The sequence below is a fragment of the Patagioenas fasciata genome, chromosome 32 (assembly GCF_037038585.1).
Source record: "Patagioenas fasciata isolate bPatFas1 chromosome 32, bPatFas1.hap1, whole genome shotgun sequence".
Lineage (NCBI taxonomy): Eukaryota > Metazoa > Chordata > Aves > Columbiformes > Columbidae > Patagioenas > Patagioenas fasciata.
Window position 1 is genome coordinate 2,742,364 of NC_092551.1, and position 25,763 is coordinate 2,768,126.

Here is a 25,763-nt window from a genome sequence, read left to right on the forward strand (position 1 = left end):
AATGTCACCTGACAGTCCCCAAATTGCCACTTGACCATTCCCAAAATGTCACTTGACCATCCCCAAAATGTCACCTGATGGTCCCCAAATTGTCCCTTGACCATCCCCAAATTGCCACTTGCCCGTCCCCAAAATGCCACTTGACTGTCCCCAAATGCCACAGGGGGTGTCCCCAAGCTGCTGCCACCCACACTGACACCACAAGCCACAGCGGTGGGGACACAGTGACACTTTACTGCCCTGGGGACACCACTGAGCTGGGGACATCACCAGCGTCTCCCGCCCCACGTTGGTGACACTTTGGTGACAACCGGTGACACTTGGGGACGTCAGACGGAGATGGCGCCGTCGCGGAAGCTGGAGCGGCCGATGAGGGCGTTGAGCAGCACGGGGTGGCCTTGGTGACACGTGTCCTGTGCCACCCGCAGCAGCTGCTCCAGGCGCTCCCGCTCGGGCCGGCCCAGCTGCCACCCCCGGGCGCCCAGCGCCGCGGCCACCGCGCCGTAGTCTGGGGACAACGGGGACAGTGTCACCCGGGGGGGGACAGGGGGATGGGGGAGAGGGGGGTGGAGGTGGGGTGATGTGGGGACACTGATGTGGGGACATGGGGACACGGATGTGGGGACACCAACAAGGGGACATGGACATGGGGACACCAGGTGTGACCTGATCCAAGGTGACATGGGGACACCAACATGGGATGATCTGGGGTGACATGGGGACACCAACGTGGGTGACATGGGGACACCGATGTGGGCTGATCTGGGGTGACATGAGGACACCAACATGGGTGACATGGGGACACCAACGTGGGATGATCTGGGGTGACATGGGGACACTGACAGGGGTGGCATGGGGACAGGGATGTGGGATGATCTGGGGTGACATGGGGACATCAATGTGGGATGATCTGGGGTGACATGGGGACACCAACATGGGTGACATGGGGACAGCAACGTGGGCTGATCTGGGGTGACATGGGGACACCAAACATGGGATGATCTGGGGTGACATGGGGACACCAATGTGGGTGACATGGGGACACCAACATGGGTGACATGGGGACACCGATGTGGGATGATCTGGGGTGACATGGGGACACCAACGTGGGGTGATCTGGGGTGACATGGGGACATCAACGTGGGTGACATGGGGACACCAACATGGGCTGATCCGGGGTGACATGGGGACACCAGCATGGGTGACATGGGGACACCAACGTGGGTGACATGGGGACACCAACGTGGGCTGATCTGGGGTGACATGGGGACACCAGCGTGGGTGACATGGGGACACCAACGTGGGCTGATCTGGGGTGACATGAGGACACCAACATGGGTGACATGGGGACACCAACGTGGGCTGATCTGGGGTGACATGAGGACACCAACATGGGTGACATGGGGACACCAACGTGGGCTGATATGGGGTGACATGGGGACACCAGCATGGGTGACATGGGGACACCAACGTGGGCTGATCTGGGGTGACATGAGGACACCAACATGGGTGACATGGGGACACCAACGTGGGCTGATCTGGGGTGACATGAGGACACCAACATGGGTGACATGGGGACACCAACGTGGGCTGATCTGGGGTGACATGGGGACACCAACATGGGTGACATGGGGACACCAACGTGGGCTGATCTGGGGTGACATGAGGACACCAACATGGGTGACATGGGGACACCGATGTGGGCTGATCTGGGGTGACATGAGGACACCAACATGGGTGACATGGGGACACCAACGTGGGCTGATCTGGGGTGACATGAGGACACCAACATGGGTGACATGGGGACACCAACGTGGGCTGATCTGGGGTGACATGGGGACACCAACATGGGTGACATGGGGACACCAACGTGGGCTGATCTGGGGTGACATGGGGACACCAACATGGGTGACATGGGGACACCGATGTGGGCTGATCTGGGGTGACATGAGGACACCAACATGGGTGACATGGGGACACCAACGTGGGCTGATCTGGGGTGACATGGGGACACCAAACATGGCTGACACGGGGGTTCCATCCCCGGTGCCAAGATGCCACCGGTCCCCTCTCCATGTCCCCTGGTGCCACCTCAAACCCCCCTGAGCTCCCACACCCGTGTGTCCCCAACCCCGGTGCCAAGAGGTGACAAAGGGGTGACAAAGGGGTGACAAAGGTGACATTACCCAGGTAGGCCAGGCCACATGCCACGTTGCTCCCCAGCAGCGCCACCTGTTCCCGCGCGATCTGGCTCCAACACGCGTCGTTCCCCACCAGCGCGATCACCGGCGTCTGTGGGGACAAGAATTAATGTCACCACCCCCCCGGTGACACCGCCGAGCGTCCCCTCCGCGTCCCTTATCATGTCACCCACCTTGTGCCGCACGAAGGTGTCGAACTCCATCAAGCTGTAGCCCAAGGAGCCATCGCCGTAAATGACCCAAACCTGGCGGGAAATGTCCCCAAGTGTCCCCGCGTGTCCCCCGTTGTCCCCAAATGTCCCCATTGTCCCCAAGCGCCACCTCCTCGTACCTCGGCGTCGGGCCGGCACAGCTTGGCGCCGAGAGCGAACCCTCCGCCGACTCCCAACGTGCCGAAAGGTCCTGGTTGGGGACATAAAGATGTCACCGAATGTCACCGAATGGCTTCGGGTGGAAGAGCCACTCGAGGTTGAGGACAATGGTGACGCAACATGGCGCCAAAATGGGCCCAAGAAGCTCAAAATGGCCCCAAGATTGCGATCCTTGAGGTGATTCTGGCGCCATTTTGAACCCTGAGGGGATTTTGGCGCCATTTTGAACCCTGAGGTGATTTTGGTGCCATTTTGATCCCTGAGGTGATTCGGGCGCCATTTTGATCCCTGAGGTGATTTTGGGGCCATTTTGACCCCTGAGGCGATTCTGGCGCCATTTTGAACCCTGAGGTGATTTTGGCGCCATTTTGACCTTGAGGTGATTTTGGCACCATTTTGAGCCCTGAGGTGATTCTGGCGCCATTTTGAACCCTGAGGTGATTTTGGCGCCACTTTGACCCTGAGGTGATTTTGGTGCCATTTTGATCCCTGAGGGGATTCGGGCGCCATTTTGATCCCTGAGGTGATTTTGGGGCCATTTTGACCCCTGAGGCGATTCTGGCGCCATTTTGAACCCTGAGGTGATTTTGGCGCCATTTTGACCCCTGAGGGGATTCTGGCGCCATTTTGAGCCCTGAGGGGATTTTGGGGCCATTTTGGGCCCTGAGGTGATTCTGGCGCCATTTTGAGCCCTGAGGTGATTTTGGCGCCACTTTGAGCCCTGAGGTGACTCTGGCGCCATTTTGACCCTGCGGTGATTTTGGGGCCATCTTTACCCACCACACCGCCCCGTCCAGGCCCCGTGGTCGCTCACCGGGGTCCAGCCAGGCCAGGGGCTGCCGTGGCCGCAGGATGTAGGCGGCGGTGGCCACGAAATCGCCCCCGTCGGCCACCAGGATGCAGTTTTGGGGCAGCAGCTGGTCCAGACACAGCAGCAGATCCAGGGGGTTCAGGTGGGGGGGAGCGGGGGCGGTCGCTTTGTCCCTTAGGGATATGGGGAACAACCAAAAATGGGGTGGGGACACCCAAAATGGGGACCCCACGCAGGTGGAAAGGGGGTAAGGTGACCCAAAATGGGGTGAGGACACCTCAAAAATGGGGGTGGGATACCCCAAAATGGATGGTCTTTGTCCCCATCCACATCCCAACCCTTGTCCCCATCTCCGTCCCAGTCTTTGTCCCCATCCCCATCCTTGTCCCCATCCCTGTCCCACCATTGTCCCCATTCCCATCCCCAATCTTGTCCCCATCATTGTCCCCATCCCCACTTCTGTTCTTGTTCCCATCCTTGTCTCCATCTTGTCCCCGTCCCTGTCCCAATCCTTGTCCCCATTTCTGTCCCCATCCCTGTCCCACCATTGTCCCCATTCCCATCCCCAATCTTGTCCCCATCCCCACTTCTGTTCTTGTTCCCATCCTTGTCTCCATCTTGTCCCCATTCCTATCCCTGTCCTTGTCCCAATCCTTGTCCCCATTTCTGTCCCCATCCCTTCCCAACCCTTGTCCCCATTCCTGTCCCATCCTTGTCCCCATCCCCATCCTTGTCCCCATCCCTGTCCCACCACTGTCCCCATTCCCATCCCCAATCTTGTCCCCATCATTGTCCCCATTCCCATCCCATCCCTATTCCTGTCACTGTCCTTGTCTCCATTCTTGTCCCCATCCCGATCTCTGTCCCCATCCCAACCTTTGTCCCCATTCCTGTCCCTATTCCTGTCCTTGTCTCCATCCTTGTCCCAATCCTTGTCCCCATCCCTGTCCCTGTCCCATCCTTGTCCCCATCCCCATCCCAACCCTTGTCCCCATCCCCCCTGTCCCCATTCCCATTCCTGTCCCTATTCCTGTCCTTGTCTCCATCCTTGTCCCAATCCTTGTCCCCATCCCTGTCCCATCCTTGTCCCCATCCCTGTCCCCATTCCCGTCCCTATTCCTGTCCTTGTCTCCATCCTTGTCCCAGTCCTTGTCCCCATCTCTGTCCCTGTCCCATCCTTGTCCCTGTCCCCATCCCCATCCCAACCCTTGTCCCCATCCCTGTCCCCACACCCATTCCTGTCCCATCATTGTCCCCATTCCTGTCCCTCTTCCTGTCCTTGTCTCCATCCTTGTCCCAATCCTTGTCCCCATCCCTGTCCCCATCCCCATCCCAACCCTTGTCCCCATCCCTGTCCCCACACCCATTCCTGTCCCATCATTGTCCCCATTCCTGTCCCTCTTCCTGTCCTTGTCTCCATCCTTGTCCCAATCCTTGTCCCCATCCCTGTCCCTGTCCCCATCCCAACCCTTGTCCCCATCCCTGTCCCCACACCCATTCCTGTCCCATCATTGTCCCCATTCCTGTCCCTCTTCCTGTCCTTGTCTCCATCCTTGTCCCAATCCTTGTCCCCATCCTTGTCCCCATCCCTGTCCCCATCCCCATCCCAACCCTTGTCCCCATCCCTGTCCCCACACCCATTCCTGTCCCATCATTGTCCCCATCCCTGTCCCATCCTTGTCCCTGTCCCATCATTGTCCCTATTCCTGTCCTTGTCTCCATCCTTGTCCCAATCCTTGTCCCCATCCCTGTCCCATCCTTGTCCCTGTCCCATCCCCATCCCTGTCCCCATCCTCATCCTCGTCCCTGTCCCATCCTGATCCCTGTCCCCATCCCCACAACCTTGTCCCCATCTCCAGCCCCATCCGTGTCCCAGTCTTTGTCCCCATCCCCTTCCTTGTCCCCATCCCTGTCCCCTGTCCCGTCCCCTCACCGGATCTCTTTCTCCTTCCTCCTCTCCGCCTCCCGCAGCTGCTCTCCCCATTCCTTGGGACAGCTGAACCCGCTCAGGCTCTGCGCCAACCGCACCACGAACGACGCCACGTCCCCTGCCAAAAATGCCTCCTTGTCCTTCTGGAACCGAGAGGCCACAACTGGACACACTATTCCAGATGGGACACACTATTCCAGGTGTGACACACTATTCCAGATGTGACACACTATTCCAGATGTGACACACTATTCCAGATGTGGCCTCCCCAGGGCAGAGCAGAGGGGCAGGAGAACCTCTCTGACCCACTGACCACCCCCTTCTAATCCCCCCCAGGTCCCATTGGCTTCCTGGCCACAAGGGCCCAGTGCTGGCTCAGCCCCCAGCACCCACTGTTCCCAGCTGGGCTCCCATCCAAGCGCTGACCGGGCCCGACCCTGCTTAGCTTCCCAGATCAGACCAGATGGGGCGTTCTCAGGGTGCTATGGCTACATATATTATATATATGTATATATATATGTTCCCCAAGTATATCCTGATAGTATCTGAACTAAACCCTTTTTCCAAGGGCAGAGTAGAGAGGCAGGAGAACCTCTCTGACCCACTGACCACCCCCTTCTAATCCCCCCAGGTCCCACTGGTCTCCCATCCAAGCACTGACCGGGCCCGACCCTGCTTAGCTTCCCAGATCAGATGAGATGGGGCATTCCCAGGGTGCTATGGCTGTATATATGATATATACATACATATGTTCCCCAAGTATATCCTGATAATATCAGAACTAAAGGGCAGAGCAGAGGGGCAGGAGAACCTCTCAGACCCACTGACCACCCCCTTCTAATCCCCCCCCAGGTCCCATTGGTCTCCCATCCAAGCACTGACCGGGCCCGACCCTGCTTAGCTTCCCAGATCAGGCATTCTCAGGGTGCTACGGCTCTATATATTATATATACGTACACATATATGCTCCCTAAGTATATCCTGATAATATCTGAACTAAACCCTTTTTTCACGCTCATCCTGCTGTCCCCAGGACCCCCAAAGGTCCCTTTCCCACTCCCCGGGTTACCCCTCACCCTGCACCGCCAACCGCGGCTTCCAAAAAACGTCCGAATTCCTCAACAGCTGCTCCCGGTCTCGGTTGACGGCGACGATGGCGGCGCCGCGGTTGAACAGTCGCCCGTAGGACAGGCGGAAATCACAGACGGCGCCTTGGGGACATGGACAGTGTCACTGTGGGGGCGTCGGTGACATCATGGGGGTGTCACCGACCCGATTTGGGGACGCGGTACCTGCCAGCAGCACCAGGTCGGCGTCACGAAGGGCGTCGCGGCGGTTTTGGCGCAGGAGGATGGGGCTGTCGGGGGGAAGGAGCCCCCGCGATGCCCCCCCCAGGTAACAGGGGATGCCGAGGGACTCCAGCGCCGAACTGGGGGACAAAATGCAGCAGTTTGGCCCCAAAATTGGCTCAATCAGGACCCCAAACTGGCTCCATTTGGCCCCCAAAACTGGCTGGGTTGGAGACCCAAACTGGCCCAGTTTGGCCCCAAAATTGGCTCAATCATGGCCCCAAACTGGCTCAGTTTGGCCCTAAAACCAGCTCAGTCCGAGGCCCAAACTGGCTTAGTTTGGCCTTAAAACCAGCTCAGTCAGGACCCCAAACTGGCTCAGTTTGCCTTAAAACCAGCTCAGTCAGGACCCCAAACTGGCTTAGTTTGGCCTTAAAACCAGCTCAGTTGAGGCCCCAAACTGGCTCCTTTTGGCCTTAAAACCAGTTTGGTCAGGGCCCCAAACTGGCTCCATTTGGCCCCCAAAACTGGCTGCGTTGGAGACCCAAACTGGCCCAGTTTGGCCCCAAAATTGGCTCAATCATGGCCCTAAACTGGCTCAGTTTGGCCCTAAAACCAGCTCAGTCAGGACTCCAAACTGGCTCCATTTGGCCCCCAAAACTGGCTGCGTTGGAGACCCAAACTGGCCCAGTTTGGCCCCAAAATTGGCTCAATCAGGGCCCTAAACTGGCTCAGTTTGGCCTTAAAACCAGCTCAGGTGGAGACCCAAACTGTCTTGGTTTGGCCTTAAAACCAGTTTGGTCAGGGCCCCAAACTGGTTCCATTTGGCCCCAAAAATGGGCTGGGTTGGGGCCCTAAATTGGCTCAATTTGGCCCCAAACCAGTTAATCTGTCCCCAAACCAGTTAATGTGTCCCCAAACCAGTTCAGTTGACCCCAAACCCTCTCATAGACCCCAAACCGGCTGATCTGCCCCCAAACCAGTTCAACTGTCCCCAAACCAGTTACTTCATCCCCAAACCAGTTCAGCCACCCCAAACCAGTTAACCCAGCCCCAAACCAGTTCAGCCACCCTCAAACCAGTTTGAGTGTCCCCAAACCATCTCATAGACCCCAAATGGGCTGATTTGCCCCCCAAATCAGTTCAATTGTCCCAAACCCAGCTCAACTGTCCCGAACCAGTTCAGCCACCCCCAAACCAGTTCAACTGTCCCAAACCAGTTCAGCCACCCCCAAACCAGTTCAACTGTCCCCAAACCAGTTACTTCATCCCCAAACCAGTTCAGCCACCCCCAAACCAGTTTGAGTGTCCCCAAACCATCTCATAGACCCCAAATGGGCTGATTTGCCCCCAAACCCAGCTCAACTGTCCCCAAACCAGTTCAACCGTCCCCAAACCAGTTCAACCGTCCCCAAACCAGTTCAACCGTCCCCAAACCATCTCATAGACCCCAAATGGGCTGATTTGCCCCCAAACCCAGTTCAACTGTCCCAAACCAGTTCAGCCACCCCCAAACCAGTTCAGCCACCCCCAAACCAGTTCGAGTGTCCCCAAACCAGTTCATAGGCCCCAAATGGGTTGATTTGCCCCCAAACCCAGCTCAACTGTCCCCAAACCAGTTCAACCGTCCCCAAACCAGTTCAACCATCCCCAAAGCATCTCATAGACCCCAAATGGGCTGATTTGCCCCCAAACCCAGTTCAACTGTCCCAAACCAGTTCAGCCACCCCCAAACCAGTTCGAGTGTCCCCAAACCAGTTCAAGTGTCCCCAAATCATCTCATAGACCCCAAATGGGCTGATTTGCCCCCAAACCAGTTCAACTGTCCCGAACCAGTTCAGCCACCCCCAAACCAGTACGAGTGTCCCCAAACCAGTTCATAGACCCCAAACCGGCTGATTTGCCCCCAAACCCAGTTCAACTGCCCCAAACCAGTTCAGCCACCCTCACACCAGTTCAACTGTCCCCAAACCAGTTACTTAATCCCCAAACCAGTTCAGCCACCCCCAAACCAGTTTGAGTGTCCCCAAACCATCTCATAGACCCCAAATGGGCTGATTTGCCCCCCAAATCAGTTCAATTGTCCCAAACCCAGCTCAACTGTCCCGCACCAGTTCAGCCACCCCCAAACCAGTTCAACTGTCCCCAAACCAGTTCACCCATCCCCAAAACAGTTTGAGTGTCCCCAAACCATCTCATAGACCCCAAATGGGCTGATTTGCCCCCAAACCCAGCTCAACTGTCCCCAAACCAGTTCAACCGTCCCCAAACCATCTCATAGACCCCAAATGGGCTGATTTGCCCTCAAACCCAGTTCAACTGCCCCAAACCAGTTCAGCCACCCCCAAACCAGTTCGAGTGTCCCCAAACCAGTTCATAGACCCCAAATGGGCTGATCTGCCCCCAAACCCAGTTCAACTGCCCCGAACCAGATCAGCCACCCTCAAACCAGTTCAACTGTCCCCAAACCAGTTACTTAATCCCCAAACCAGTTCAGCCACCCCCAAACCAGTTTGAGTGTCCCCAAACCATCTCATAGACCCCAAATGGGCTGATTTGCCCCCCAAACCAGTTCAACTGTCCCAAACCCAGCTCAACTGTCCCGAACCAGTTCAGCCACCCCCAAACCAGTTCAACTGTCCCCAAACCAGTTACTTCATCCCCAAACCAGTTCAGCCACCCCAAACCAGTTAACCCAGCCCCAAACCAGTTCAGCCACCCTCAAACCAGTTTGAGTGTCCCCAAACCATCTCATAGACCCCAAATGGGCTGATTTGCCCCCCAAACCAGTTCAACTGTCCCAAACCCAGCTCAACTGTCCCGAACCAGTTCAGCCACCCCCAAACCAGTTTGAGTGTCCCCAAACCATCTCATAGACCCCAAATGGGCTGATTTGCCCCCAAACCCAGCTCAACTGTCCCCAAACCAGTTCAACCGTCCCCAAACCAGTTCAACCATCCCCAAAGCATCTCATAGACCCCAAATGGGCTGATTTGCCCCCAAACCCAGTTCAACTGTCCCAAACCAGTTCAGCCACCCCCAAACCAGTTCGAGTGTCCCCAAACCAGTTCAAGTGTCCCCAAATCATCTCATAGACCCCAAATGGGCTGATTTGCCCCCAAACCCAGTTCAACTGTCCCAAACCAGTTCAGCCACCCCCAAACCAGTTCGAGTGTCCCCAAACCAGTTCAAGTGTCCCCAAATCATCTCATAGACCCCAAATGGGCTGATTTGCCCCCAAACCAGTTCAACTGTCCCGAACCAGTTCAGCCACCCCCAAACCAGTACGAGTGTCCCCAAACCAGTTCATAGACCCCAAACCGGCTGATTTGCCCCCAAACCCAGTTCAACTGCCCCAAACCAGATCAGCCACCCTCAAACCAGTTCAACTGTCCCCAAACCAGTTACTTAATCCCCAAACCAGTTCAGCCACCCCCAAACCAGTTTGAGTGTCCCCAAACCATCTCATAGACCCCAAATGGGCTGATTTGCCCCCAAACCCAGCTCAACTGTCCCCAAACCAGTTCAACCGTCCCCAAACCAGTTCAACCGTCCCCAAACCATCTCATAGACCCCAAATGGGCTGATTTGCCCCCAAACCCAGTTCAACTGCCCCAAACCAGTTCAGCCACCCCCAAACCAGTTCGAGTGTCCCCAAACCAGTTCATAGACCCCAAATGGGTTGATTTGCCCCCAAACCCAGTTCAACTGTCCCGAACCAGTTCAGCCACCCCCAAACCAGTTCGAGTGTCCCCAAACCAGTTGCTGGGGGTCTCACCACAGCTGTGTTGGGGTCGTGGGGGGCAGCATGGCCTGGCTGCCCAGCAGCACCAGTGGCTTCTTGGCCCGGCTCAGCAGCTCCGCACAGCGCTGCACCTGCACCCAGAACACACCTTGCACCCCAAAACCGCCTTGCACCCCAAAACCGCCTTGCACCCCAAAACTGCCGCGTTTGGGCCCAAAACCGCCGCGTTTGGGCCCAAAAACGACCCCAGTCAGGGCCATACCACCTCATTTCACCCAAAACCCACCCCAGTCAGGCCCAAAACCGCCTCGTTTGACCCCAAATCCCACCCCAGTCAGCCCAAAACTGCATGGTTTCACCCCAAAACTACCTCATTTGACCCCCAAACCCACCCAAGTCAGGCCCAAAACTGCGTTACACCCCAAAACCGCGTTTCACCCCAAAACCGCCTAATTTCACCCCAAAAACGACCCAAATCAGGCCCAAAACCACCTCATTTGACCCAAAAACCACCCCAGTCAGCCCCAAATTGTCTCATTTGACCCCAAAACTGCCTCGTTTGACCCCAAAACCCACCCCAGTCAGGCCCAAAACCACCTCATTTGACCCAAAAACCACCCCAGTCAGGCCCAAAACCGCCTCTTTTGACCCCAAAACTGCCTCATTTGAGCCCCAAAATCATGCCAATCAGGCCCAAAACCACCTCGTTTGACCCCAAATCCCACCCCAGTCAGCCCAAAACTGCCTGGTTTCACCCCAAAACCACCTCATTTGACCCCAAAACCCACCCAAGTCAGGCCCAAAACCACCTGGCTTGACCCCAAAACTGCCTCGTTTGACCCCAAATCCCACCCCAGTCAGGCCCAAAACCACCTTGTTTGACCCCAAAAACGCCTCATTTCACCCCAAAAACGACCCCAATCAGGCCCAAAACCACCTCATTTGACCCAAAAACCACCCCAGTCAGGCCCCAAATCGTCTCATTTGACCCCAAAACCGCCTTGTTTGACCCCAAAACCCACCCCAGTCAGGCCCAAAACCACCTTGTTTGACCCCAAAAAGCATCCCAGTCAGGCCCAAAACCACCTCGTTTGACCCCAAAAACGACCCCAATCAGGCCCAAAACCACCTCATTTGATCCCAAAACCACCCCAGTCAGGCCCAAAACTGCCTGGTTTCACCCCAAAACTGCCTGGTTTCACCCCAAAACCCACCCAAGTCAGGCCCAAAACTGCGTTTCACCCCAAAACCGCCTAATTTCACCCCAAAAACTATTCCAGTCAGGCCCAAAACCACCTCATTTGACCCAAAAACCACTCCAGTCAGGCCCAAAACCACCTCATCTGACCCCAAACCTGCCTCATTTGAGCCCCAAAATCATCCCGGTCAGGCCCCAAACCACCTTGTTTGACCCCCAAAACGCCTCATTTCACCCCAAAAAAGACCCCAATCAGGCCCAAAACCACCTCATTTGACCCAAAAACCACCCCAGTCAGGCCCAAAACTGCCTGGTTTCACCCCAAAACCCACCCAACTCAGGCCCAAAACTGCCTGGTTTCACCCCAAAACCCACCCAAGTCAGGCCCAAAACTGCGTTTCACCCCAAAACCGCCTAATTTCACCCCAAAAACTATTCCAGTCAGGCCCAAAACCACCTCATTTGACCCAAAAACCACTCCAGTCAGGCCCAAAACCACCTCATCTGACCCCAAACCTGCCTCATTTGAGCCCCAAAATCATCCCGGTCAGGCCCCAAACCACCTTGTTTGACCCCCAAAACGCCTCATTTCACCCCAAAAAAGACCCCAATCAGGCCCAAAACCACCTCATTTGACCCAAAAACCACCCCAGTCAGGCCCAAAACTGCCTGGTTTCACCCCAAAACCCACCCAACTCAGGCCCAAAACTGCCTGGTTTCACCCCAAAACCCACCCAAGTCAGGCCCAAAACTGCGTTTCACCCCAAAACCGCCTAATTTCACCCCAAAAACTATTCCAGTCAGGCCCAAAACCACCTCATTTGACCCAAAAACCACTCCAGTCAGGCCCAAAACCACCTCATCTGACCCCAAACCTGCCTCATTTGAGCCCCAAAATCATCCCGGTCAGGCCCCAAACCACCTTGTTTGACCCCCAAAACGCCTCATTTCACCCCAAAAAAGACCCCAATCAGGCCCAAAACCACCTCATTTGACCCAAAAACCACCCCAGTCAGGCCCAAAACTGCCTGGTTTCACCCCAAAACCCACCCAACTCAGGCCCAAAACTGCCTGGTTTCACCCCAAAACCCACCCAAGTCAGGCCCAAAACTGCGTTTCACCCCAAAACCGCCTAATTTCACCCCAAAAACTATTCCAGTCAGGCCCAAAACCACCTCATTTGACCCAAAAACCACTCCAGTCAGGCCCAAAACCACCTCATCTGACCCCAAACCTGCCTCATTTGAGCCCCAAAATCATCCCGGTCAGGCCCCAAACCACCTTGTTTGACCCCCAAAACGCCTCATTTCACCCCAAAAAAGACCCCAATCAGGCCCAAAACCACCTCATTTGACCCAAAAACCACCCCAGTCAGGCCCAAAACTGCCTGGTTTCACCCCAAAACCCACCCAACTCAGGCCCAAAACTGCCTGGTTTCACCCCAAAACCCACCCAAGTCAGGCCCAAAACTGCGTTTCACCCCAAAACCGCCTAATTTCACCCCAAAAACTATTCCAGTCAGGCCCAAAACCACCTCATTTGACCCAAAAACCACTCCAGTCAGGCCCAAAACCACCTCATCTGACCCCAAACCTGCCTCATTTGAGCCCCAAAATCATCCCGGTCAGGCCCCAAACCACCTTGTTTGACCCCCAAAACGCCTCATTTCACCCCAAAAAAGACCCCAATCAGGCCCAAAACCACCTCATTTGACCCAAAAACCACCCCAGTCAGGCCCAAAACTGCCTGGTTTCACCCCAAAACCCACCCAACTCAGGCCCAAAACTGCCTGGTTTCACCCCAAAACCCACCCAAGTCAGGCCCAAAACTGCGTTTCACCCCAAAACCGCCTAATTTCACCCCAAAAACTATTCCAGTCAGGCCCAAAACCACCTCATTTGACCCAAAAACCACTCCAGTCAGGCCCAAAACCACCTCATCTGACCCCAAACCTGCCTCATTTGAGCCCCAAAATCATCCCGGTCAGGCCCCAAACCACCTTGTTTGACCCCCAAAACGCCTCATTTCACCCCAAAAAAGACCCCAATCAGGCCCAAAACCACCTCATTTGACCCAAAAACCACCCCAGTCAGGCCCAAAACTGCCTGGTTTCACCCCAAAACCCACCCAACTCAGGCCCAAAACTGCCTGGTTTCACCCCAAAACCCACCCAAGTCAGGCCCAAAACTGCGTTTCAGCCCAAAACCGCCTCATTTCACCCCAAAAACGACACCAATCAGGCCCCAAAACACCTCATTTGACCCAAAAACCACCCCAGTCAGGCCCAAAACCGCCTCTTTTGACCCCAAAACTGCCTCATTTGAGCCCCAAAAATTCCCTATCAGGCCCAAAACCACCTCATCTGACCCCAAAACCGCCTCGTTTGATCCCAAAACCCACTCAAGTCAGGCCCAAAACCACGTTTGATCCCAAAACCCACTCAAGTCAGGCCCAAAACCGCCTCGTTTGATCCCAAAACCCACTCAAGTCAGGCCCAAAACCACGTTTGATCCCAAAACCCACCCAAGTCAGGCCTAAAACCGCGTTTGATCCCAAAACCCACTCAAGTCAGGCCCAAAACCGCCTCGTTTGATCCCAAAACCCACCCAAGTCAGGCCCAAACCCACATCATTTCACCCCAAAACCAGCTGATTTCATCCCCAAACCAGCTTAGTTGGGCCCAGCTTAACCCTAAAACTGGCTCAGCTGATCCCTAAAACCAGCTTAGTTGGGTCCCAACAACTGGCTCAACTGAGCCCCAAAACCAGCTTAGCTGGGCCCCAAACCCACCCAAGCTTAACCCTAAACCTGGCTCAGCTGATCCCTAAAACCAGCTTAGTTGGGTCCCAACAACTGGCTCAACTGAGCCCCAAAACCAGCTTAGCTGGGCCCCAAACCCACCCAAGCTTAACCCTAAACCTGGCTCAGCTGATCCCTAAAACCAGCTTAGTTGGGCCCCAAAAACTGGCTCAACTAAGCCCTAAAGTCAGCCCAGATCAGCCCCAAAATTGGCTCAGCTAATCCCCAAAACCAGCTCAGCTGAGGTCTAAAACCAGCTTAACTGGGCCCTAAACCCAGCCCAGTTTAACCCTAAAACCACCTCAGCCGAACCCAGTTTAGCCCCAAAATTGGCTTAGTTGGGCCCCAAAATTGGCTCAGTTATGCCCTAAAGCCAGCTTAGATGGGCCCCAAACCCACCAAAGCTTAATTCTAAACCTGGCTCAGCTGATCCCTAAAACCAGCTTAGTTGGGACCCAAAAACTGGCTCAACTGAGCATTAAAGTCAGCCCAGTTCAGCCCCAAAACTGGCTCTGCTAATCCCCAAAACCGGCTTAATTGGGCCCTAAACCCAGCCCAGTTTAACCCTAAAACCACCTCAGCCAAACCCTAAAGTCACCCCACTTTAGCCCCAAAATTGGCTTAGTTGGGCCCCAAAATTGGCTCAGTTGGGCCCCAAAATTGGCTCAGTTATGCCCTAAAACCAGCTCAGCTGAGCCCTAAAACCAGCTTAGATGGGCCCTAAACCCAGCTTAGATGGGCCCTAAACCCAGCTTAGATGGGCCCTAAAACCGGCTCAGCTGACCCCTAAAACCAGCTTATTTGGGCCCCAATAAGTGGCTCAACTGAGCCCTAAAGTCAGCCCAGTTTATCCCCAAAAGCTGAGGCCTAAAACCAGCTTAATTGGGCCCTAAACCCAGCCCAGCTTAACCCTAAAACCAGCTCAGCCAATCCCTAAAATCACCCCAGTTTAACCCCCAAACCAGTTGATTCAACTCCCAAACCCACTGATTTAACCCCCAAACCAGCTGATTTAACCCCAACCCCCCCATGTACCAACACCCCCAAACCCCACTTAAGCCAGGCTTAAACCCACCTCCTCCTGCGTGGCCTGTGGCACATGAATGGGCAACGGTGACAAATCCTGGGGCTTCCAGGCCCCCGCAAAAAGGTTCCGGATGTAATTTCGAAGGTACCTATGGGGTTAATTTTGGGGTGCGGGGGGTGAATTTTGGGGGTGCTGGGGATTTTTGGGGTGCTGGGGGGGGGGTTCTTACCATGTCACCAACATCCCCCGAAGTCCCCGGGGGGTTCGGGTGGCCCCAATTTCCTTCTCCACCACATGGAAGGGATAGAGAACGTCAATGGGCAGCTCCACAAAAACGGGACCTGTAAGAAATTTGGGGGTGCAAAGAGGGGGGGACACCCCAAAATCAGATTAAAAGAGGTTGGGGGGTGGGGAGAGCAAGTTTTGGGGGGTTAAAAGCTCTTTATTTGGGTTAAAAGTCACTTTTTGGGGGGGTAAAAGGGATCTTAATTCAAATAGCAGCGCCCCAAAAAGGGACTTTTGGGGGGGTATAAAGGACTTTTGGGGGTAAAATGCAATTTTGGGGTGTTTTGGGGGGTAAAACACCCTCCAATTTGCAATGTCACCCCAAAAATGACACTTTTGGGGGGGTAAAACCTGTCCCCAAATCCCAATGTCACCCCCAAAAAAAGATGCTTTGGGGGCTAAAATCTGGGGGGGGTTGGGGCGTTTCCCCCCCCATCTTTTGGTGTGTGTGTCCCCCATAATTTGGGGGTGTCCCCCCATGTTTTGTGTGTGTTTCCCCCCACATTTTGGGGTGTGCCCCCCACATTTTGGGGTCCCATACTGGGGGTCCTGGACCTGGTGGTGGCCATGGCTTGGCAGATGCTGGGGACAATGTCCCCCATGTTTTGTGTGTGTTGCCCCCCCATGATTTGGGGTGTCCCCCACCACATTTTGGGGTGTCCCCCCCACTTTGGGGTCCCATACTGGGGGTCCCAAACCTGTTGGTGGCCATGGCCTGGCAGATGCTGGGGACAATGTCCCCCATGTTTTGTGTGTGTTGCCCCCCCATGATTTGGGGTGTCCCCCACCACATTTTGGGGTGTCCCCCCGCCAGGTTCTGGGGTCCTGTACTGGGGGTCCCAGACCTGTTGGTGGCCATGGCCTGGTGGATTCTGGGGACAATGTCCCCCATGTTTTGTGTGCGTTTCCCGTCCATTTCTGACGTGTTTCTCCCCCGTGTTTCGTGTGCGTTTCCCGCCCATTTCTGACGTGTTTCCCCCCCATGTTTTGGGGTGCCCCCCATACTTTGGGGTCCCGTACCGGGGGTCCCGGACCTGGCGGTGGCCATGGCCTGGCGGATGCAGGGGACGAGGTCGCGCACGGTGCGGACGGACAGGCAGGACTTGCAGAGCGTCCTGAAGAGCGGGAGCTGCTCCACGTCCTGCAGCGCCCCGCGGCCCTGGGGACACGAAATGGGGCAAAAACAGTGAAAAATGAGCCCGAAATGGGGGGAAACGCGTTGGGAATGGGGGGACGGGGCGGAAATGGGGGGGGATGGGGAGGAAATGGAGGGAAAATGGCTGAAAAATGGCGGGAAGTGCCTCAAAAATGGAGGGGAAAATGGGTTGGAAATGGGGTGGGGAAATGGCTGAAAAATGGGTCGGAAATGGTGGGGGGAAATGGCTGAAAAATGGCGGGAAATACCCCAAAAATGGAGGGGAAAATGAGCCCAAAATGGAGGGAAATGGGTCAGAAATGAGGGGGAAAAACAGCCCTAAAATGGAGGGGAAAACGCCCCCAAAATGGAGGGAGGGAAAATGGGTCAGAAATGGGGGGCAAAAACAGCCCCAAAATGGAGGGGAAATGGGTCGGAAATGGTGGGGGAAATGCCTCAAAAATGGAGGGGAACAACACCCCAAAAATGGAGGGGAAAATGGGTCAGAAATGGAGGGGAAACGGGTCAGAAATGGAGGGGAAAAACAGCCCCAAAATGGGTCGGAAATCGGGGGAAGATGGGGAGGAAATGGGGGGAAAATGGCTGAAAAATGGCGGGAAGTGCCTCAAAAATGGAGGGGAAAAAGAGGGCCCAAAAATGGAAGGAAATGGGTTGGAAATGGGGGGGGAAATGGCTGAAAAATGGCTGAAAAATGGGTCGGAAACGGTGGGGGGAAAATGGCTGAAAAATGGCGGGAAATACCCCAAAAATGGAGGGGAAAATGAGCCCAAAATGGAGGGAAATGGGTCAGAAATGAGGGGGAAAAACAGCCCTAAAATGGAGGGGAAAACGCCCCCAAAATGGAGGGAGGGAAAATGGGTCAGAAATGGGGGGCAAAAACAGCCCCAAAATGCAGGGGGAATGGGTCGGAAATGGTGGGGGAAATGCCTCAAAAATGGAGGGGAACAACACCCCAAAAATGGAGGGGAAAATGGGTCAGAAATGGAGGGGAAACGGGTCAGAAATGGAGGGGAAACGGGTCAGAAATGGAGGGGAAAAACAGCCCCAAAATGGGTCGGAAATCGGGGGAAGATGGGGAGGAAATGGGGGGAAAATGGCTGAAAAATGGCGGGAAGTGCCTCAAAAATGGAGGGGAAAAAGAGGGCCCAAAAATGGAAGGAAATGGGTTGGAAATGGGGTTGGAAATGGCTGAAAAATGGCTGAAAAATGGGTCGGAAACGGTGGGGGGAAAATGGCTGAAAAATGGCGGGAAATACCCCAAAAATGGAGGGGAAAATGAGCCCAAAATGGAGGGAAATGGGTCAGAAATGAGGGGGAAAAACAGCCCTAAAATGGAGGGGAAAACGCCCCCAAAATGGAGGGAGGGAAAATGGGTCAGAAATGGGGGGCAAAAACAGCCCCAAAATGCAGGGGAAATGGGTCGGAAATGGTGGGGGAAATGCCTCAAAAATGGAGGGGAATAACACCCCAAAAATGGAGGGGAAAATGGGTCAGAAATGGAGGGGAAACGGGTCAGAAATGGAGGGGAAAAACAGCCCCAAAATGGGTCGGAAATCGGGGGAAGATGGGGAGGAAATGGGGGGAAAATGGCTGAAAAATGGCGGGAAGTGCCTCAAAAATGGAGGGGAAAAAGAGGGCCCAAAAATGGAAGGAAATGGGTTGGAAATGGGGGGGGAAATGGCTGAAAAATGGCTGAAAAATGGGTCGGAAACGGTGGGGGGAAAATGGCTGAAAAATGGCGGGAAATACCCCAAAAATGGAGGGGAAAATGAGCCCAAAATGGAGGGAAATGGGTCAGAAATGAGGGGGAAAAACAGCCCCAAAACGGAGGGGAAATGGGTCGGAAATGGTGGGGGAAATGCCTCAAAAATGGAGGGGAACAACACCCCAAAAACGGAGGGGAAAATGAGCCCAAAATGGAGGGAAAGGGGTCAGAAATGAGGGGGAAAAACAGTCCCAAAATGGAGGGGAAAACCAGCCCCAAAATGGAGGGGAAAACCAACCCCAAAATGGAGGGGAAATGGGTCAGAAATGGGGGGGGGAAATGGCCGAAAAATGGTGGGAAATGCCCCAAAAATGGAGGGGAACAACACCCCTAAAATGGAGGGGAAAATGGGTCAGAAATGGAGGGGAAAATGAGCCCGAAATGGGGAGAAACGGGTCAGAAATAGGGGGGTAAAACAGCCCCAAAATGGAGGGGAAAACGCCCCCAAAATGGAGGGAGGGAAAATGGGTCAGAAATGGGGGGCAAAAACAGCCCCAAAATGGAGCAGAAATGGGGGGGGAAATGGCCGAAAAATGGCTGGAAATGCCTCAAAAATGGAGGGGAACAACACCCCAAAAACGGAGGGAAAAACGGCCCAAAAAAAGGAGGGAAAACACACCCCAAAAATGGAGGGGAAATGCCTCAAAAATGGAGGGGAACAACAACCCAAAAATGGAGGGGAAAATGAGCCCAAAATGGAGAAAAATGAGCCCAGAATGGAGAAAAAATGAGCCCAAAATGGAGAAAAACAGGTCAGAAATGGGGGGAGAAAACAGCCCCAAAATGGAGGGGAAAACCCCCCCAAAATGGAGGGGGAAAATGAGCCCCAAAATGGAGGAGGAAATGGGGGGGGAATGGGTCAGAAATGGGGGGGGAAATGGCTGAAAAATAGAGGGGAAAAACAGCCCCAAAATGGAGGAGAAATGGGTCAGAAATGGGGGGGGAAATGGCCGAAAAATGGCTGGAAATGCCTCAAAAATGGAGGGGAACAACACCCCAAAAATGGAGGGAAAAACGACCCAAAAAAAGGAGGGGAAACACCCCCAAAAAAGAGGGGGAAATGGGTCAGAAATGGGGGGGAAATGGGTCAGAAATGGGGGGGAAATGGGTCAGAAATGGGGGGGAACAATACCCCAAAAATGGAGAGAAAAATGCCCCAAAATGGGAGGGAAAATGAGCCCCAAAATGGGAGGGGAATGGGTCAGAAATGGGTGGGAAAATGGTTGAAAAATGGAGGGAAAACCACCCCCAAAAATGGAGGGAAAGAAACACCAAATGGAGGGGAAAATAAAAGGGCAGGAAACACCTCAAAAATGAAGGAAAAACCCCCAAAACTGAGGAGAAAAACCAAACAAAAAGGCGGGAAACTCCCCAAAATGGAGGAAAAAACCCTAAAATGGAGGAAACCCCCCCAAAATGTGCCGGAAAAGGGATTTCTTTACCTTTTGTAAGGTGGCGGCCGCTCCCCCGATGAGCAGCAATGGGGACTCGGCCAACTGGGCGTTCTTGACCGCGGTGATCGTGTTGGTGACACCGGGGCCCGCGGTGACAACGGCGACACCGACACCACCTGGGGATGGGATGGGGGGGACAAATGGGGACAAAAGCCACCACAGAAGGTCCCTGGACACCCCCAAAGTCTTTGAACCCTTCACAAATCAATGGGGACCCAACCAAGTTGGGACAACCCAAAATTCTCCATCTGTTGACCCAAGAGAAGGTGGTGGCCATGGAGTCACCTTCTCTTGGGCCTGTAGGTGACAAATGGGAACAAAAGCCACCACAGATGGACCCTGGAAACCCCCAAAAACTTTGAAACCTCCTCAGGTCAATGGGGAACCAACCAAGTTGGGACACCCCAAAATTCTCCATCCATTGAGCCAAGAGAACATGGTGGCCGTGGTGCCACCTTCTCCTGGGCCTGTAGGTGACAAATGGGGACAAAAGCCACCGCAGAAAGTCCCTGGACACCCCCAAAGTCTTTGAACCTTCCTCAAGTCAACAGGGCCCCAACCAAGTTGGGACACCCCAAAATTCTCCATCCATTGAGCCAAGAGAACATGGTGGTCATGGAGTCACCTCATGGTCTGTCCCCACCAGAGATGACAAATCACCTTTGGGGGGTGACAAATAGGGACAAAAGCCACCACAGAAGGTCCCTGGACACCCCCAAAGTCTTTGAACCCTCCTCAAGTCAACAGGGACCCAACCAACTTGGGACACCCCAAAACCTTGGAACAGAAGAACATGGTGGCCTTGGTGTTGCCTCCTTGGCCTGTAGGTGACAAATGGGGACAAAAGCCACCACAGAAGGTCCCTGGACACCCCCAAAGTCTTTGAACCCTCCTCAAGTCAACAGGGACCCAACCAACTTGGGACACCCCAAAACCTTGGAACAGAAGAACATGGTGGCCTTGGTGTTGCCTCCTTGGCCTGTAGGTGACAAATGGGGACAAAAGCCACCACAGAAGGTCCCTGGACACCCCCAAAGTCTTTGAACCCTCCTCAAGTCAACAGGGACCCAACCAACTTGGGACACCCCAAAACCTTGGAACAGAAGAACATGGTGGCCTTGGTGTCACCTCCTTGCCCTGTAGGTGCCAAATGGGGAAAAAAGCCACCACAGAAGGTCCCTGGACACCCCCAAAGTCTTTGAACCCTTCACAGATCAATGGGGACCCAACCAAGTTGGGCCACCCCAAAACCTTGGAACAGAAGAACACGGTGGTCTTGGTGTCACCTTCTTGGCCTGTAGGTGACAAATGGGGACAAAAGCCACCACAGAAGGTCCCTGGACACCCCCAAAGTCTTTGAACCCTCCTCAAGTCAACAGGGACCCAACCAACTTGGGACACCCCAAAACCTTGGAACAGAAGAACGTGGTGGCCTTGGTGTCACCTCCTTGCCCTGTAGGTGCCAAATGGGGACAGAAGCCACCACAGAAGGTCCCTGGAAACCCCCAAAGTCTTTGAACCCTTCACAGATCAATGGGGACCCAACCAAGTTGGGACACCCCAAAACCCTGGAACAGAAGAACATGGTGGCCTTGGTGTCACCTCCTTGGCCTGTAGGTGACAAATGGGGACAAAAGCCACCACAGAAGGTCCCTGGACACCCCCAAAGTCTTTGAACCCTCCTCAAGTCAACAGGGACCCAACCAAGTTGGGCCACCCCAAAACCTTGGAACAGAAGAACATGGTGGCCTTGGTGTCACCTCCTTGGCCTGTAGGTGACAAATGGGGACAAAAGCCACCACAGAAGGTCCCTGGACACCTCCAAAGTCTTTGAACCCTTCACAGATCACTGGGGACCCAACCAAGTTGGGCCACCCCAAAACCTTGGAACAGAAGAACACGGTGGTCTTGGTGTCACCTTCTTGGCCTGTAGGTGACAAATGGGGACAAAAGCCACCACAGAAGGTCCCTGGACACCCCCAAAGTCTTTGAACCCTCCTCAAGTCAACAGGGACCCAACCAAGTTGAGCCACCCCAAAACCTTGGAACAGAAGAACACGGTGGTCTTGGTGTCACCTCCTTGGCCTGTAGGTGCCAAATGGGGACAAAAGCCACCAGGAGGTGACCCCGGCTCTCACCGGAGAGGCGGGAGACGGCGTCGGCGGCGAATACGGCGGTGGCCTCGTGCCGCGTGTCCACCACGCGCACCCCGATCTTCTCGCAGGCCACCAGGATGGGCGAGATGTGCCCGCCGGCCAAGGCGAAGACGAACCGCACGCCGTGGGCCTTCAAGACGGCGGCCACCAACTCCCCGCCGTGCCGGGGACTCCGCGGGTCCACCTGTGACACCGGGGGGACGTCACCGGCGTCACCTCGGCCCGAACGATGCGGGGTTTGGGGTGAAAAAGGGTGGTTTTGGGGAAAAAATTGGGGGTGCGGCCTACCGGGTGGAGGAGTTGGTGGAGGAGGCCCAAGCGATGGGCCAGCGCGGCCAGCGCCGCGGCCACCGCCAGCAGGAGGGTGACAAGGGACACGGTGACAGCGCTCAGGGCGTCCATGGGGACGGCGGGAGAGGCCTGGGGGGACAGGTGAGACTGGGTTAGGTGAGCTGGGTTTAGTTGAGTCTGGATTAACTGAGCTGGGATTAGGTGAACCAGGATTAGTTGAATTTGGTGAACTGAACTCAGATTAATTGAACCCAGATTAATTGAATTAAGTGAGTTGAACCCAGATGAATTGAACACCGATTAATTTAATTGGGTGAATTGAACCCCGATTAATTAAATTGGGTGAATTGAACCCAGATGAATTGAACCCCGATTAATTAAATTGGGTGAATTGAACCCAGATGAATTGAACCCCGATTAATTAAATTGGGTGAATTGAACCCAGATGAATTGAACCCCGATTAATTAAATTGGGTGAATTGAACCCCGATTAATTGAACCCAGATTAATTAATTGGGTGAATTGAACCCCAATTAATTGAGCCCAGATTAATTGAACCCAGATGAAACATATTGGATGAATTGAACCTGGATTAGTTGAACCAGGATTAATTAAATTTGGTGAAATGAACATGGATCAATTAACCCAGATTAATTGAACCCAGATTAATTGAACCCAGATTAATTGAATTCGGTGAATCAAACACAGATTAATTAATTAACTTTGGTGAATTGAGACCAGATGAACTGAACCCAGATTAATTAAATTGGGTGAACTGAACCCATCTTAATTGAACCTGGATGAATTAAATTGGGTGAAATGAACCCAGGCGAATTGAACCCAGATTAACTGAACCCGGATTAATTGAATTTGGTGAACTGAACCCGGATGAATTGAACCCAGATTAACTGAACCCGGATTAATTGAACTCGGATTAAACAAACCCGATTCACTGCATCTGGTTTAACCAAACCCAGTTTAAGTGAGACAGATGAATTGAACCCAATGGACTCTAACCCAAGGAATTAAACCCGGTTTAACTGAAGCCGGTCTAACTCAACCCAGTTTAACTCAACCCAGCACTTCTCCAGCTCAACCCCAACACTAAACCAAGCCCAACCGCAGCTCATTTGCTTAATTACCCTAACGAACTTGTCCGTCTTCTCCAACTCTCGGTGCCCACGCAAAGACCTGCTTGGGATGGGGTGGAGGGGGGGGAAGGGGCAGAAAATCCCAAACCCGGCCTAACCCCCCCCCTTCCCAAAATTAATCCCGGTTTTAGCCCATTCCCACCCCCCCGGAGCTGATCCAGACGCCAGATTTTTCTCCTTAAACCCCCAAATTTGCCTCTTTTTAGGCTTAAAAGATGCGATGGGGGGGGGGGGTGGGGTGGGTAAGGATTCCCCCCACCCGCGGTGTCCCCTGGTTCTGTGACCCCCCCCAGGGTCACCCCTCCCAGGGTCACCCCCAATCCCGCGTTGTCCCCCCCGCCACCCGGTTCCCATGGCAACCCCCAGAGGGTGGGGCCAACCCGCCCTGGGTGTCCCCCGGTCCCATGACCCCCCCAGATCCAAGGGCACCCCCCGTGTCCCCCCAAATCGGGATCCCCGCCCCCCCACCGGCCGCCACCTGCTCGTCCCGGAAGCCCCTAGGCCCCGCCCACCCCAGCAAACCCCGCCCACCCACGTGGCCACGCCCCCTCACCGACTCCGCGGCCGCCGGAGCTGCCGCCTGAATCACATAACGCCGACTGAATCACGTGACACTGCCTTCCGGCTCCGCCCCTTTCGCGTCATTCACCCGCCGGACCTTTACTTTTCCCCTCAGCGGAGCGCGCTGATTGGCTGAGGGGCGGGGCGGAGTCCAGGGGGCGGGGCCATGGAAGGGGCTGGGCCAGGGCTGGGCAGAGTCTAAACGGCGAGGGTCGGAGCGAGGGGCGTGGCCAAGAGAAGGGGCGTGGCCTGCTGGGGGAGTCCACCATGGGGATTCCCCTGGGGGGAGTTTACGTGGAGATCTCGCGTGGGGGTGGGGGGGGGGTTCTGTTGGGGTTTACATGGAGGGCTCGATTGAGGGGGGTCTCCCATTATGGGGGATCAATTGGGGGGGGTCTCCCATGGATTTTCGGGGGGGAGGGTGGGGAGCAGAAACTGCTCAGGGGGACCCAGGCGTCCGGGAAGGTGCCACCCCCCCCGCGGCGGGGCGGGGGCTGGGAAACTCCGTCCCGATCGGAGGAGACGAAATCCCCGAGGGGGGGACGGGGGGAGACACTTCCCGTCCACGGTGACGTCACCAGCCGGAGGGACCCAGGCGTCCGGGTCTCCCCCCCAATGTCTTCCAGTGGACCCAGGCGTCCGGGTACCCCCATATCAGCTTTCAAGGGACCCAGGCGTCCGGGTACCCCCCACAATGTCTTTTAGGGGACCCAGGCGTCCGGGTACCCACCCCCCAATGTCTTCCAGAGGACCCAGGCGTCCGGGTCCCCCCGCCAATATCTTTCAGGGGACCCAGGCGTCCGGGCCCCCCCTAAAGGTTCCCAGGGGACCCAGGCGTCCGGGTATCCCCCAATGTCTTCCAGAGGACCCAGGCGTCCGGACACCCAATGATGGGGAGGGGGGAGCAGCCCCCGGACGCCTGGGTCCCCTGGAAGCCGTTGTGGGAGGGGTTTTGGGTGCCCGGACGCCTGGGTCCCCGTCCCAGCACTCTCCGCCTCCCAGCCGTGTCCCCCCCGGGGTTCCCCCCGCCTCCGGTGTCGCCGGTTCCTCCCCGGTTTGTCCCCACCCCCGGGGCCACTTTGTCCCCAGCCCTAATCGCCCCCTCCTTGCCCCTCCCCGGTGTCACCGTTGTCCCCCCGCTCCCACCGGGGTCCTTTCGGTCCCTCCCCAGTGTCCCCAACCCCTCCCCAGTGTCCCCATCCCCTGTATCCCCAACCCCTCCCGGTCCCTCCCCAGTGTCCCCATCCCATCCCCGATGTCCCCAAGCCCTCCCCAGTGTCCCCATTCCCTGCATCCCAAACCCCTCCCCGGTCCCTCCCAATGTCCCCCCGGTGTCCCCATCCCCTCCCCATTGTCCCCATCCCCTGTATCCCCATCGGATTCCCGGTCCCACCCCGATGTCCCCAACCCCTCTCTTGTCCCTCCCCATTGTCCCCGGTCCCTCCCTTGTCCCTCCCATCCCCTTCCTGTCCCCTCCCCGATGTCCCCAACCCCTCCTGGTCCCTCCCCGCGATGTCCCCATCCCCTCCCCAGTGTCCCCATCCCCTCCCCTGTCCCTCCCCGGTCCCTCCCT

At 55.4% G+C, this 25,763-nt stretch overlaps 1 protein-coding gene across 4 annotated transcripts; it reads right to left on the reverse strand.

Annotated features, from left to right (window-relative positions):
• Positions 1-33: 33 nt before the first annotated feature.
• On the reverse strand, positions 34-24,286 carry ILVBL (ilvB acetolactate synthase like). 4 transcript variants are annotated; one of them, XM_071800685.1, is made up of 17 exons: positions 24,183-24,258; positions 23,621-23,669; positions 22,476-22,607; positions 22,170-22,371; positions 20,020-20,147; positions 16,677-16,815; positions 15,601-15,712; positions 15,420-15,519; positions 10,381-10,478; positions 6,606-6,742; positions 6,390-6,524; positions 5,317-5,456; positions 3,387-3,556; positions 2,533-2,603; positions 2,375-2,446; positions 2,187-2,292; positions 34-508 (listed from the first exon to the last, which is right to left on the reverse strand). In XM_071800685.1, exons 3-17 carry the CDS (start codon positions 22,587-22,589, stop codon positions 49-51), a joined length of 2,184 nt encoding a protein of 727 aa, XP_071656786.1. In that variant the 5' UTR covers positions 22,590-22,607; positions 23,621-23,669; positions 24,183-24,258; the 3' UTR covers positions 34-48. The 4 variants fall into 4 exon arrangements, with proteins under 4 accessions (XP_071656786.1, XP_071656787.1, XP_071656789.1 ...); XM_071800686.1 differs by having other exon boundaries at positions 23,621-23,672; positions 24,183-24,198; XM_065859237.2 differs by having other exon boundaries at positions 215-508; positions 5,317-5,431; positions 24,183-24,286.
• Between the last annotated feature and the right edge of the window lie 1,477 nt (positions 24,287-25,763).